Source organism: Macrobrachium rosenbergii, chromosome 6 (genome assembly GCF_040412425.1).
Source record: "Macrobrachium rosenbergii isolate ZJJX-2024 chromosome 6, ASM4041242v1, whole genome shotgun sequence".
NCBI classification, from domain to species: Eukaryota; Metazoa; Arthropoda; class Malacostraca; order Decapoda; family Palaemonidae; genus Macrobrachium; species Macrobrachium rosenbergii.
This window is the reverse complement of record NC_089746.1, coordinates 18672583-18687705: the sequence shown is the minus strand read 5'-3', so window position 1 is coordinate 18687705 and position 15123 is coordinate 18672583. Positions and strand designations below refer to the sequence as shown.

General features: G+C 37.1%; 1 protein-coding gene across 2 annotated transcripts in view; it reads left to right on the top strand.

The window, feature by feature from the left end:
• Positions 1–14037, top strand: part of LOC136839260 (protein unzipped-like) — a 241551-nt gene extending 227514 nt beyond the window's left edge. For both annotated transcript variants that reach the window (XM_067105050.1, XM_067105049.1), the window contains one exon: positions 12226–14037. In XM_067105050.1, the coding sequence (XP_066961151.1) occupies positions 12226–13508 (1283 nt within the window). In that variant the 3' untranslated portion in view covers positions 13509–14037. The remainder of the gene's footprint in view (positions 1–12225) is intronic.
• Positions 14038–15123: the final 1086 nt, after the last annotated feature.

Sequence of the window (15123 nt, the reverse complement as noted above, 5' to 3'; positions counted from 1 at the left end):
AAATTACTAGTTGTGGCCGACTGGTTAGCGTGTCACTGTAGTCCTGATTCTCCCGTCCGTCGCTGGTTCGATCCCACGGGACGGTGGACTTATTATCACCTAAAAATTCCCCTTCGGTAACATATATGAAAATATATTACTTGAGGTTAGTGAATTGGATATTAAAGGACGTTTGTAGCTTTCTGATTGTATATGAATCACGGTGATGTGATAAATAGTCATTATATATATATATATATATATATATATATATATATATATATATATATATATATATATATATATATATATATATGTGTGTGTGTGTGTGTGTGTGGGTATGTATTATGTATGTATGTATTTATATACATGTGTGTATGTTTTTATATATTTATTTATTTATACATTTGCATTGTCTCCTACCTAAGGAGACACCCCAATCGTGCTTTGTACTATGTATTTGTGCGCTTGGATATGTATATAACAGAACCGAGTATCTCTTGTAATGAGCAAAACCCGAAAATGTTCCAACCTGACTTTCGGTAATTTTGAATAGTAAAATAAAATTGTCACCTTTTTACGGGAGTGGAATGGAGGATAGCTACCCTTATCTCTGGTGTAATCTTACTTTTGATTGTTGTTATAGAAATTGACTGGACTCATTTTGAGTTTCATGTTGTATGCGTGTTGCATTTGATTCAGTAACTTTAGCATTAATAGCTAAGAAATGTTCTGGAGTCGATGTTGTAGTTCCTATGCTGAACATAATTATTTCAACTCTGACAAAGTTAATACTCAGTATGACAAAGTTGATACTCAGTATGACAAAGTTAATACTCAGTATACAGGTCGTTATTCGAAAAACAGGTTGTAGTGATTACGGTGGGATATCTTCAGCGAAGGGGAAAGGCTGTCTTGCGCGCGCACATGTGTGTCTTTTGTGTGTGTGTGTTTGTTTATATATATATATATATATATATATATATATATATATATATATATATATATATATATATATATATATATATATGCATGTATATGTGGGAATTTTATGTGTAAGTTCGCATAACTTTAAAGTGAGATAAACACGATGTGATTTATTAATGGTGAATTGATTGCTCAGTCAGTTCATGTACGTAGAGAGATTTCTTACGCAAGTACGTATATGTATTCATCAAAACAATAAAATAAGATTAAGAAGCAATAGTTTGTTCATTTACTCAAATATGTAACGAGATTGTTTATGAACTGATCCGCGTACGTATTCGGATGAGTAAATTGGTACATATCCCCAACTGTAATTAAAATGGCGCAGGTAAAGTACCCAGAATATTGTTAGTCTCGAACATAGCGTCCTACTTGAGCTCGACTCGAACAAATGGGGATATTATTTTCCGACAGTGCTAATGTTTAACTTGTCTCTCGGGGCTTTTCTCCGCCATTAGGACTTAATGGAAAGGAATGGAGGGAGCCTTTCTTTAGTAGCCCCGTCCTTCACTCGGGAACAATGCCAGTTATGAGAGTGACCGAGGGAGAAGAAAGCCGGGTGATGTTCGGAGAATTTGCTTGAAAAAAGAAGTCGCTTTGTCCCACTGACTTGGGCGAGGAGAAGTACTCGAGGTAGCGGGTAGTAGCTGTTTGGTTCTTTGTCCACATAGCGGGGTTAGTGCTGTCAGTGCGCCTCAAGTGGTGCACTGTAGGCATTACTCAAGGGTCTTTGTAGCTTCCCTTCATCCCCTAGCTGCAACCTCTTTCATTCCTTTTGCTGTAACTCTGTTCATATTCTCTTTCATTTATCTGACTTTCCACCCTTCCTGACAATTGTTTCGTAGTGCAACTGCGAGGTTTTCCTCCTGTCACACCTTTCAAACCTTATTGTGAATATCCCTTTCAGCGCTGAATGACCTTATGTTTCCCAGCGTCTGGCCTTTGGCCTAAATTCTGTATTCTATTTTTTGGTTCTTGTTTATATCCGGGAGGACCTCCTTGGTGACTTGGGATTTATGCGTTTGGACAAGTTCTTGTTACTTGTAGGAGATGTCTCATTAGTTTCTCATTTCGTGGCGGCGGGTTCAAGTCTGGAGAAACACATTTGGTTCTCGCTTTAGCTTTCATCGTCTCAAAGGGAATTTTTTAAAAACAAATATTTTAACAGATATATGTGCGTCCTAACTGAATCATGTTTATTTTCAATTAGTGTCAAACTTAATAGTAATCTCATATATATACTATTGTTGTTTTAGGGTCTGCATATTACTCATTTAATACCATTACGTCTTTTTATATACTTTCTTCATTAAAATATGTTTTGCATTTAAAAGGACAATACGTTTATTGGTACAGCTGTTATGCACCAATGAAATGATGCATAACAATGTCCCGAAAAATCTGATTTACTGTATTTTTCCCTGTATTTTTATCGGAATCCGGTCTTTTGTTTCAATGTGCTTCTTTGAGAGAATGAATAAAATCCAGCATTTTTTTTTATTCAAAGATTTACGAAAGCTTTTATTTATGGTTTTTTTTCTGAAGATTCACGACATCTTTATTTTTGTGGAATTTATTCTTTCTTGCATGTACTGGAATATATGAAAACATAGCCTCGATTCTCATCAGCTTTTGTAATAGAATTTTGAAGCTCGCTTCTGTTGTCATACGTTTTGTTTTTATAGTTTTACAGTACTAGGATACCTCTCTCTCTCTCTCTCTCTCTCTCTCTCTCTCTCTCTCTCTCTCTCTCTCTCTCTCTGGAACTGCTAGAATCACATGGCCCCCAGTTCAGCCAAGGTGCATTCCTTTGATATTGCCCCGGTGACTGGAGTCTCCTATTCGTTTGTAGAGCCTCCTTCAGGGTTTCAGGATAGAGAGAGAGAGAGAGAGAGAGAGAGAGCGCCTCTCGGCAGATTAGTTGCCTTATTTTTTTTACCCAGTCCACAAATGGGCGCCTGAGCTTAAACTGCTAGTTACACAGGAGGAGAAAGGAGCTTGTCATTCAGCTTCACAGTCCCGGTTCTTGTTCAACAAAACCTAAAAACGCTGTACAAATGATTTTCCCTTAATGATATACTGACATTACGCTCGCTATGCTTGCCTCAGACAAAGACACTGCACTACAGAAATTATACGGAAAGTTTTTGAACACCCAGTTAGGAAATGTGTTGTAATTAATACACGTAGGCAAATTGTTATGGAAATATTAACGTCTAACTAATATCTGACAGATGTTAATGCTTTAATAAAGAATCACTCACATCATTGCGAATGGGATCAATTGGACAAATCCTGCAATATCTCGACATGAAAAGAAGATCTGGCTTCAGCCTCTTAAGAAAAGCATTTGAGAATAAGTTAAAGCTCTGTCTAGTATGTTTTATAGCATTAGACACACTTGCTTAATGTTTGCTGTGTCTTTAAATTTACTGCTCGAGATTGTGAGTTGTGAGTATATTTTTGCGCTTAAGTGCATTCTCATTATGTAGTTTTGTATTCAAACCATGGTAAGAAAAGACAATGAGCGTTCGTACGTTTGTATGTGTATCCATTTAAATGCATTGTATGTGTATCCATTGAAATGCTTTGTATGTGTATCCGTTTAAATGTTGTTTGTGTACCCATTCAAATCCTTTGTAGGTGTATCCATTTAAATGCTTTGTATGTGTATCCATTTAAATGTTTTGTGTGTATATCCATTCAGTTGCTTTGTTTGTGTACCCATTTAAATGCTTTGCATGTGTATCCATTTAAATGCTTTGTTTGTGTACCCATTTAAATGCTTTGTATGTGTATCCATTTAAATGCTTTGTATATGTATCCATTTAAATGTATTGTATGTGTATCCATTTAAATGCTTTGTATGTGTATCTGTTTAAATGCTTTGTATGTGTATCCGTTTAAACGCATTGTATGTGTACCCATTTAAATGCTTTTTATGTGTATCCGTTTAAACGCTTTGTATGTGCACCCATTTAAATGCTTTGTATGTGTATCCGTTTAAACGCTTTGTATGTGTACCCATTTGGAACGGATCGGTGAGAAGGGAACAAAAGCACCAGGTGAACATTTACCGGGGTATCTGGTGACATGGTCATATTGACAACATCGGTGTCAATGCAATTGGACAGAGGAGATGGAAACGAGGTCGGAAACGGGTCATAATGGGTCAGTCTTATCGTTAGGGGCGTTTCTAATGACCACGTCAGCGTGAGAAAGCGTGCATATGTGTGTGTTTTAGTGCGTTAGTGTGTTTGTGTGTTTCACCATTAAGGTTAAGGTGATCATGAAGGTAACGTATTATCCAACGGGCCACACCCATATCGTTTTCCCCGTTCCTTCTCTCTCTCTCTCTCTCTCTCTCTCTCTCTCTCCTTTTTTTTGGGGGGTCTTCCTCGTCTCTCATTCGTGATCGGGGTTTGGTTGTGTGTCCATGTAGAAAAATGTTTAAGGAAACATTTCTGCATTTCTAAATGTATTTATGTATGTATGGTTATTTCAGTATTTCTAAGTAAAATTTGTATGTATGGTTTGTTAAGATTCCTTAAAAAGTCAGCTAAGGAAGTTTAGGCTTTTTCCATAAGAATTATGCTAACAGTAATGAGTAATAATTGTGGAATGTTTAGTTTTTTTATATATAAAACCACACACAATACTGACCGATATTTCTAGGTTTTTACTGATCGATTTTGGCTTCATTTGTAAAATAGGTTCCCCCATAAGGAAGTGTTACTATAATATATTATAACCAATCCTGGAGGGTAGGCTAAATGATCATGATATTCTTGATAACTGACCGATGGCAAGTGATACGCGTTTTAGTAATTGTTTAATGCTTTCAGCATAAGATGTGTTGTAATATTGTTGTGGATAATGTGTAATAAATAAATGCAAATATATATTTCGTGCCTTTTTCTTTTTTACTTTTCAAGATTCAGCTCTTGCTGCTCTGATTTCAGTGAAAGCTGTTAGTCATATGTTGGCGCTTACAGCTTGAACTCAACAGTACGTGTCCTTTATACCAATAATCGTTTTTACTGTGCGGAATTTTCTTTTGGAGTTATCAAAGGATTATTCCTTTCGTCTTTCAAGTCTCTTGTACTAAACATCCTATCTACTCGCAAAGAAACATAGTGCTAAATAAAACAAGAAAATTTGAAATCGGAAGTATCGTGTATTCTTCATTGAAATTATCAAAAGATTTATTCTTTTTATATTGTAAGTTTCCCTCATTTAACAGTCAAACAGTTCCCAAACAAACATAGCAGCGTATAAAGACCAGTTCAGCCGTAGCTTAGATTCAGTCATAAAATTCAGTAACGAGATCATTTTTCCAACCTTAAACTTATTCGCATGTTTGCAGGTGAGCCAAGACAATGGCTTGTAACTCCTGCTTCAGTCTTCCCCCGTTGGGATGTAATGGCAAGGTCATTTGCATATTCATGGCCCGGCGTGAATTCGGCGGCCAAATTCTAGAGGTCGTTATGTGGGATGAGCCAGGAAATAACTGGATGCTGTCATCTTTTTCTGTTAGTGCCGCTTTTGTTTTTCGTTTTGGGAAAACAAATGAATCAAGTTATCCTGCTCTCGCAAGTCTTGCATCTTCCTCGGACAGTTCCTCCCCCAACCACCTACAGTTTACCTCTCTCTCTCTCTCTCTCTCTCTCTCTCTCTCTCTCTCTCTCTCTCTCTCTCTCTCCAACTTTAATTTTTGTGCTGTGAACTTCAGCTTTCCCACTATTTACCTACTTATTTTGGTTCAAACTTTACCCATATTTTTTTATAGTCCAGACTTTCGTTCTTGGACTCTCTCTCTCTCTCTCTCTCTCTCTCTCTCTCTCTCTCTCTCTCTCTCTCTCTCTCTCTCAACTTTCATTTTTGTGCTGTGAACTTCAGCCTTCCCACTATTTACCTACTTATTTTGGTTCAAACTTTATCCATATTTCTTTTATAATCCAGACTTTCGTTCTTGGTCTCTCTCTCTCTCTCTCTCTCTCTCTCTCTCTCTCTCTCTCTCTCTCTCTCTCTCTCTCTCAACTCTTCATTTTTGTGCTGTGAACTTCAGCCTTCCCACTATTTACCTACTTATTTTGGTTCAAACTTTATCCATATTTCTTTTATAATCCAGACTTTCGTTCTTGGACTCTCTCTCTCTCTCTCTCTCTCTCTCTCTCTCTCTCTCTCTCTCTCTCTCTCTCTCTCTCTCTCTCTCTCTCCCCAACTTTCATTTTTGGGCTGTGAACTTCAGCCTTCCCACTATTTACCTACTTATTTTGGTTCAAACTTTACCCATATTTTTTTTATAGTCCAGACTTTCGTTCCTGGACTCTCTCTCTCTCTCTCTCTCTCTCTCTCTCTCTCTCTCTCTCTCTCTCTCTCTCTCTCCGTCATGAATATTATCTTTACCAGTAACTTTCCCTCTTCTGGAATGTGCAATTTGGGTGTTGTAAGGGAAAGTTTAAATCTTTTAATGTACTGTTGGACCCAGATGCTAAATCTGGATATAAATGAAAAGCGGTTTTCCCCATAAGGCCTCCGCAGGAGGGTAGTGCTGTCAGTGCATCTCATACTTAAGGTTCTTTGCAGAGTTTCTTCGGGACCTAGCTGTAACCCCTTTCATTCCTTTTACAGTACCTCCGTTCATATTCTCTTTCCTCCATCTTACTTCCCAGCCTCTCCTAACGATTGATTCATAGTGCAACTGCGAGGTTTTCCTCCTGTTACACCTTTCAAACCTTTTTACTCTCAGTTTCCGTTTCGGCCCTGAATGACCTCTTAGGTCCCAGCACTTGGCCTTTGGCCTAAATTCTGTATTCTGTTCTATTATATTCTCTTCAGGTTGTACAGCTACAACATCAGTAACAGCCAACTTTTGTGTACTGTATAATTAAAGTGTAGTTAAATCCTTCCTTATTACTCTCTTCCTGGTATGTACGGCATTTACCCATAACCAAAATAGAACAAATAATCTTGTTGTCTGGGTTGTTTTGTAGGTCTTCCGAAAACATCTCCATTAATGTCCTCATAATAGGGTTTAATTTATCCCATACACGTTCCGTCTTTGTTCCCCGTTTGTTTTGTGTGGATGTGTGGGGCTTCTCCAAATCAAATGTGCGAGTGGAATGTTTCTCTCTCTCTCTCTCTCTCTCTCTCTCTCTCTCTCTCTCTCTCTCTCTCTCTCTCTCTCTTCAGTGAGAGATTACTGAGATTTACCTCTTTTGCGCAAGTTCTTGAACACCGTTAATTCCAAATCCACAAAGAGGTATAAATAAGCTTACTCCCTCTTATCCGTAACGTTTTATTTCCTTTACCTTTACCTTATTTTCTTTACATCAGTCATACAATTCTCGTTGTGATCAGCTCTTTTTCGTTGTCCCACGAATTAATGTATTTTCACATTTTTTATTATCAAATAAAATCAGAACCAACGGAACCAATGAAATCTATTAATTTGGCTCTAGGAATAAAAAATAAAAACAGACTTCTGCCTTTTCTATCACTGGAACTTCACAGTACTAAAAGGGCCATTGGGGTTTTTAATATTATACATTAAAAAAAGAAGAACCTTTGATCTTGGATGTTGATGAGAAACCAAAGGTATTATTGATTTGCAACTCTGAAAACTCAGGGTACTGTAAAAGAAAGTGGAAGCATTATGAATAACTCCCTTCCCCCCAAACAAAAACAAAATATATCAAATTCACTTCTTTGATATCTCTCTCTCTCTCTCTCTCTCTCTCTCTCTCTCTCTCTCTCTCTCTCTCTCTCTCTCTCTCTCAGTGACTTGTCTGTCATCAACTGACCTTGCTGCTGACTAGGCTCACTGGAGCTCATTTCAAATTCAACTCCTTTTGACTGTGGAGTATACAACATGAACAGAGTTGCACAGTCGGGACTTTTCTAATATATTGCGACTATTCTATGGAATATCAGTATAACGAAATAAGTTGATTAGACCATAAGAGGTGCACCTCTGAAGAAAAATATGTTGCATGGAAGAAATAAATCTATAAAGTTTATATATATATATATATATATAGAGAGAGAGAGAGAGAGAGAGAGAGAGAGAGCAGAATTCAGTGATCTCCGGCGGGCAAGTATTTTGGTTTTGGTAATATATATGTAGAGAAAGGAAATGTTTTCCATTCGGAATTGAATGTGCTGTTTCAAATGCAAAGTATTTCACAAGTAGGGATACTCGAAAGTTTGCCTCGTGCCGGAATTGCATAAATTAAATGAATTGATCGTACGAAATGGGAACGCCGGCGAGGGAAGCCTCGCCAAATTGTGGACGCTTATCAGAAACATTAATTACTGTAATTAAAAGTAATTAACCACAGAAAATCGATATTGTTTTGCCGGAGTTTTCGGCTAACAAAAGCCAATATGTTCCGGAGTTTCGGCAATAAACTCCGATGCCTCTGAGAACGTTATACGGTAGCCTTTTTCCATATAGCCATTTATTTCATCTCTCTCTCTCTCTCTCTCTCTCTCTCTCTCTCTCTCTCTCTCTCTCTCTCTCTCTCTCTCTCTCTCTCTCGTCACACCGAGGAGAATTTTGCGTAAGGTCTTGTATTTTGTTCTTTTTTTATGGAATTTACATTTGCGTCATGGTACGCTTTTATTATTTTGCGTTATGGTGTATTTTTTTTTTTTTTTTTTTAGTTTGGCTAAACAGATGTCTGCTACGCTTCTAGGCTTTATGGAGTTCATTTGCTTTTAATTATTATATGATTCTTTTTTAATTAATTTGCAATAAACTTATGATTCTTATTGAATTAACTTGCAATAAGTTTTTTATATAATTCCTATTGAATTAATTTGCAATAAATTTTTATATAATTCTTATTGAATTAATTTTCAATCAAATTTAAAATTATTCTTATTGAATTAATTTGCAATTAATTTTTTTTAATTATTACTAAATTAATTTTCTTTCATTTTTTAAAATAATTCTTATTGAATTAATTGCGATAAATTTTTATATAATTCTGATTGAATTAGTTTTCAGTAATTATTAAAATAATTCTTATTGAATCAATCTGCAATAAATTTGTATATGATCACTGTCAGCAGTATTCTTTTGAGGCAGAAGCATGCTAGACCATCTAGAATTATAATGATTCATATGTTTATGCTGTCTGGCGTTACAACGACTAGTCTAGACCTATTAACTGTTACCATATGCTTCCACACTCTGGTTATTAACACTGACGGCAGATTTCTCTTCAGAAGCATATGGTAAGCCTGTAATTTTCGGGAGGTGTTTGTCTGTTAACGTCATCACGAGTTAAAATTGGTATTTCGTTCTTATTTATAAATTGCTGAGCTAGTGTAGTGTGATGTAACAAGGAACTAAGTGGATGAAAATGTACATGTACGTATGAAGATGAGTACAAGGTGTAATAAAGTCATGTAAAAATGTTCAATTTAAAATTAGACTAAGCATGTAATTGTAATAAATACAGATATTATTTTGAAACTGCAAAAATAAATAGCATTTAGAGTTTCAAAAAGACTTTGAGCTATACTTGCATTCCAAATGAACCGATTCAGCCTTTGAGTGTTTGACTGTGAGGTTGGTTCAGAAAAATAACTATTTTTTCGCTTACAAATTAGATTCTGTATCAGTTTAATTAAAGCTGCACCTCTAAATTACTATGCATATGAGAACCGGGTCCACATATGCACGGAATGGATTTGTGTTTTTAGTCGTGTGGGTAGTTTTTCAAGGGTAAAATGCACAGACGTATTTTTAATCTTATTCAAATATATTCCGTAAAGGGGAGTGAAAGGGAAATGATTCCTTGGAATTTGGTTGCCACGACAAGAACTGTAGAGAATTTTTTTATTGTTTACTTTAGGAATAAAATCTTTATAAATCATAATTCAGGGGAGAATGTTATACAAATAGTTGAACGAAGTTAAGATTCAAGTTTCCTTGATGCAGTGATAAAAGGTGCGACGCTTCAGGCTTGTCCTTGAGATCAGTAAATATTCTCTCTCTCTCTCTCTCTCTCTCTCTCTCTCTCTCTCTCTCTCTCTCTCTCTCTCTCTCTCTCTCTCTCTCTCTGTGAGTGTGTGTGTGTGTGTGTGTGAAGTGGAAAAGTAGGAGTGTAGCGGCCTTTAAAGCGAAGAGATATTCTTAGAAATGACCTGCCTACCTCTGTCATCCGAGAACCAGTGATATTTCCTTTTTCCAGAATTATATCTGAGATCACTTTAGCTGAATTTGGCAAGCTGAGGTGTGGTTGCGCTGTGCATTTTAATAATTTCAGGTATGTCTTGAGTATGTAAAAGATGAAGAAAACATGAAACATTTTTACATTGTTATTGGTTTTGTTATTCAAATTCGAGAAATAAGAAACTTTCGGAATATCAAAGAAGACAGCTCGTGTGGATTGACGAAGGAACGTTGAAATTACAAATTTTTTTGCAATCTTCGCGTAGGGTGCAATGGAGGACGCTTCCTTGCTAATGCACGCCAGGGTATTGAGCTAAAATTCATCTCAATTTACTCCGCTGAAAACAAAATTTATGAATACTAGTAGTCTCTCGGGAAGAAAATTCGTTATTAATTCTACTGTGAGAAATGTTAACTAGCTTTCAATGATTTCCCAAAGGATCGAGAAACCTAATTAAACTTAATGGCTAAAAACCTCCATCGTGATTTCGCGTTCATAAATATAATGCGGCGTCATAAAACAGCTGCTCTTTCGTAACTAAATGAATTATAGGTGGGGAGAATCAAATGAAATGGCACCGTTCCTGGTGGTTTTTGGAATGGGCTAAAATAAGTTTTTTCTGTTAGCCAATGGAGTTGGATAGCGAGAGTGATATATGGCGGTGTTAATTTTTTTTATTGAAGCGCTTGAATTTTTGTATATGTATTGATCGTTATAGTCGGCTCATATATATATATATATATATATATATATATATATATATATATATATATATATATATATATATTATATATATATATATATATATAAGCTGACTATAAAGATAAATATATTTACAAGAAATAAAGAATTAACACCGCTGTGTATTAGCGCGATAAACACACACAGGCATATATATATATATATATATATATATATATATATATATATATATATATATATATATATATATATATAAATGTAATGAATTTATCGCGCTACCTGTTGAACAAAGCCTGTGTAGTGGAAATTTCCTCACGCCAACGAAGCCTTAAAGGTGAAGCTGCATTCTCTGTTATTAATTATTTCTGGCTTTGCAAAAGCTGCGTTTGTGTGGGTGTAGTGCTCGATTCACTGCTGATAGAGAGATCTGTGCATGACGCTACCCTGCGTAAAGGGGAATTTGTTCCTGCGATGTGAGAGAATGTGGTTTATTTATTTATTTTTTTATTTTTATTTTTATTTAATTATTTATTTTTTAATTGTTGCCATGGGTTTGTAAGTAGCAGTGCATGTTTATGTTCCGGTGTTATATCTAATAGTAAGAGCAGTGGTATGAAAGTAAATTAAATATTAAACTGAAATGAATGGAAAGAGTGCATTTTGGGGCACGTCTTATAAATATTGGTAGATCGTTTGAAGAAGTTCATCACAAGATGAGTCAAGGAAGACCTTGCATTAGATATGGAATGGAATGAGACTGTGAGAGAGGAGGCAAGAATATTTTCGAACAAAGTGCTTTGATATATGGAAGTTGAATGGTAATGATATAGTTACTCAGACTGTCAAAGAAAATTATCAGTATGTGATACGAGTAAACCAAAGGTTGAAAGAAGCGATAAAAAGAGAGCTTTGATTAGCAGAAGGTAACTACTGTAGAGGGACCAGCTCGAAGCTCACTGTGTTATGTTAAAGGTGATTTTTCCCATATAGGAGGAACGATAGATTACAGGTTTTGGGAAGACGATGAGGGAACCTGAGGTGTTCAATAAAGGTTAAGTATTGAAATAAACAGTCATAATGCTCTAGTATTAAGATAGTCCTTATAAAACCATACTGTTGTTTTTGTTAAAGCATTAGTGAGATTTTGGAGAAATCAAATTCCTGTAAGATAACGTTTTTATAAAAATTAAAGACTTTTTATCATGCTTGTTTAATATCTGCTGGTTACATATCAATAATGTATAGCTGGTTTCATCCTAGCTGTGCATTTGCTTTTCCATGTATCATCGATGTTATTGATGTGTTTCATAACGCTGATCTTTGTGGCTTTACTAAGCACCATATCTAGTGATGTTTATTTCTTTTTCAGGAACCCAGCTGGTGCTTCTGGTGGGCGTGATGGCCCACTGTTGTTACGCCCTTGAGATGGCCAGGATCCATATTCCGCACGGGCAAGACTTGACGTCATCCACTTTACAGTGGGTGGACGTCGTAGCAGGTCATAACCCACCAGAGAATGCCGTCCACGTCACTCCAGGTGGACCTCTGTGGTGCCGTGCCAAGAGCCGTGGCACTTGGACCGCAGGCGCCGTCGAGGATGGTAAATGCAACGTCCCCTTCTTAGGAAAAGTTCTCCAGAACAAAGAGTATGACGTCCTTGTGTCCATCAACGGGTCCGCTCGCATCATCGAGGTCGAGTGGGATCGCCTCCAGGCCATTCCTGACCGTGGCATCGCAACGCCCAGCATGCTACTGGCAGTGGGATCCAAAGATGGGAACGTATACCCTGGGTACGTGTCTCCTCAAGAGCGCCGTGCATACGTCTTGAAGGATGGCGCATCCAATCGACAGGACGATGCCAAAATTCTGACTGAAGACGAGCCCGTCCGTTACCAAGTGGACCACGTGGTGAGGAACGAGGACAAGAGCCAGATTACCAAGACCGAGGAGATCGTGTCTAACACGACTTTGAGCAACCCAGAGAAATCCGTCCAGCTCGTGACTGACATGTTGGATTACCCAGAAAAGGAGATGCTTTACTGGGGTCGAATCAGGGGCACCATCACAGGTCTGCAGGCTATTGTCATGGACCCCTCGGGCAACGAGAGGGAGATCACATGGGGCATCGACAACGAACTCGAAAGCCTCCGGCAGCAGATGGTCAGCTACGAGTTGCCCGGAGAGGCCAGCATTGACGTCAAGCTCGTGGCTGTCATACACAAATACGAGGCTCCTTATTCGGCCAAACTGACTTCTCTGTATTCTGACGGTGAAACCCGCCAGCACCCTATTTCTGGGCTGCATATCCACAACCGCCTCGCCGAATTGAGGGCCGATTTCTCCCAGCCGTACTTCACCTCGAACTTGACGGAAATCCCCGGCGAATACATCCCCTCTCAGATCCTTATCCACTCCACCACCACGACTACAACCACCACCACCACCAACTCCCCATCCTCCTCCTCCTCCTCCTCGACCACAGAGAACGAGAAGCCCCAGTCAGATTCCCTGGCCACTTCGGGTGGCTCTACCCACACGCGTCCAGTGGCAGAACACATGAGTGGCACCAGTGCCACCGAGGCCTCGTTGTTGCTATCCATTATATCAGTGGCACTCTTGATGCTGACCCACAAAGCCCCTTTCATCCACTGAGAAATCTCATCGCTTCACAGCATTTAGGATATAGAGATGAATCGATTTGTGTGTATTTATGATTTAAAAGATAACAGACTGCAGAGAGTTTATGAAATGTGCAGGTTCCGTGTTCAAGGATAACATGCCCGTGTAAGCCTTTGGTCCCTCAGAGTTTTCTCTAGAAATTATTTTATTTTAAACTACTTTTTTTTTTAGAATTTTATCAGACTGAAGTCTTATAAGCCTTGTGGATGCCTGAAGTTAATGTTTCACAAGGTAAAATCATAGTCGTTATTGCTAAAATTATTCAAGTAACTAATAAAGATTTTTCTTGTCGTATATGTATGTGTAGGCTACATACAAATGTGTATATACATACTATGGATTATATGTATATGTCATGGATAACTGTCTTTGCAGCCTGGAAAATTATTTTGCGAAGCGAAATCTTGATTTGTGTACTTTCAGTGTAATTTTGCTGACAGGTACGTATTTGTGTATTTATGATGGATATGGATAAATAAGTAAAAGAGAGAGAAAGAGTAAATATCGCCTTTGGTTGTCCTATTTCAGATGCCGTACATCTTCCCTGGTGAATTAATAATTACTGCAATCTTTCCATTTTTGGTTTTATTGTACGTTGAGTAATTTAGCTTCGTCTTAAATTGCATAGTGACTGCAATCTTTCCATTTTCAATTTCGTTTTACATAGAACCATAAACACTCCACGATCCAGATCTGGAACTGATCTGTGCAAGGGGCAGTTTTATACACATGTACATAGAATCATGGTATTGTGTATACCTATGTATTAATTTGCAAATCAGCAAGAAAATATCTTTTAGCAAAGAACATAACGCCAATTTACAGATTTTTGTAATACAAAGTTTTGTAATTTTTTTTATTGGTTATTCTCCTATATAGGAAAATGCAGGGCCTCCAAATGGCGACTTGTAGTTATTTGTAGTTAATGCATAACCGGCCATTTCCCACGTCTTGCTTATGATTGTTTTTGGAGAGGGAGAGAAAGAGAGAGAATCCGATTAACTTCACGTGTGCCTGTGCTGGAAGGCGATAAAAGTGGAATGTCGAATGTATTTAATTTTATTTCTTTTTTGTTGTTTCCTTTTAGGTTATAAATGACGTGGAATTAATCTCTCTCGAAGTATGTGACAATTTCTTTTTTATATGAAGTATGATTGATAGCTTATTTGATGAGTTTACTCTTGTTCTGTTCATCCAGAAAACACTTATGAAGAGGTTTGGTTTTATTTTTGTACTAAAAATTCTGAAATCTTTATAAATAGTTTTCCCATTTAGATAGTTTTATAAAGCTTCGTCAAATTGCGACCTTTAATTCATATGATCATTAGTTTTCTTTCATTTGGTTTTTGATTCATATAATTATTAGTTTTCTTTTGTTTTTTATGGATTATGGAAATATTGGCACATTTCACAATGTATGTATGTACACATGTACGTCTTGTAACTCATGAAAGTTTTGTAGATAATTTGGGATTCAAATTTGATAAATAGTAACGACTTATATGTATTTGTCACTTATTCAGTGTTGACACTGCTACAGTTACTATTATTAGGCCCCATTAACGCCTTAAAAATAGAATTGACTTTA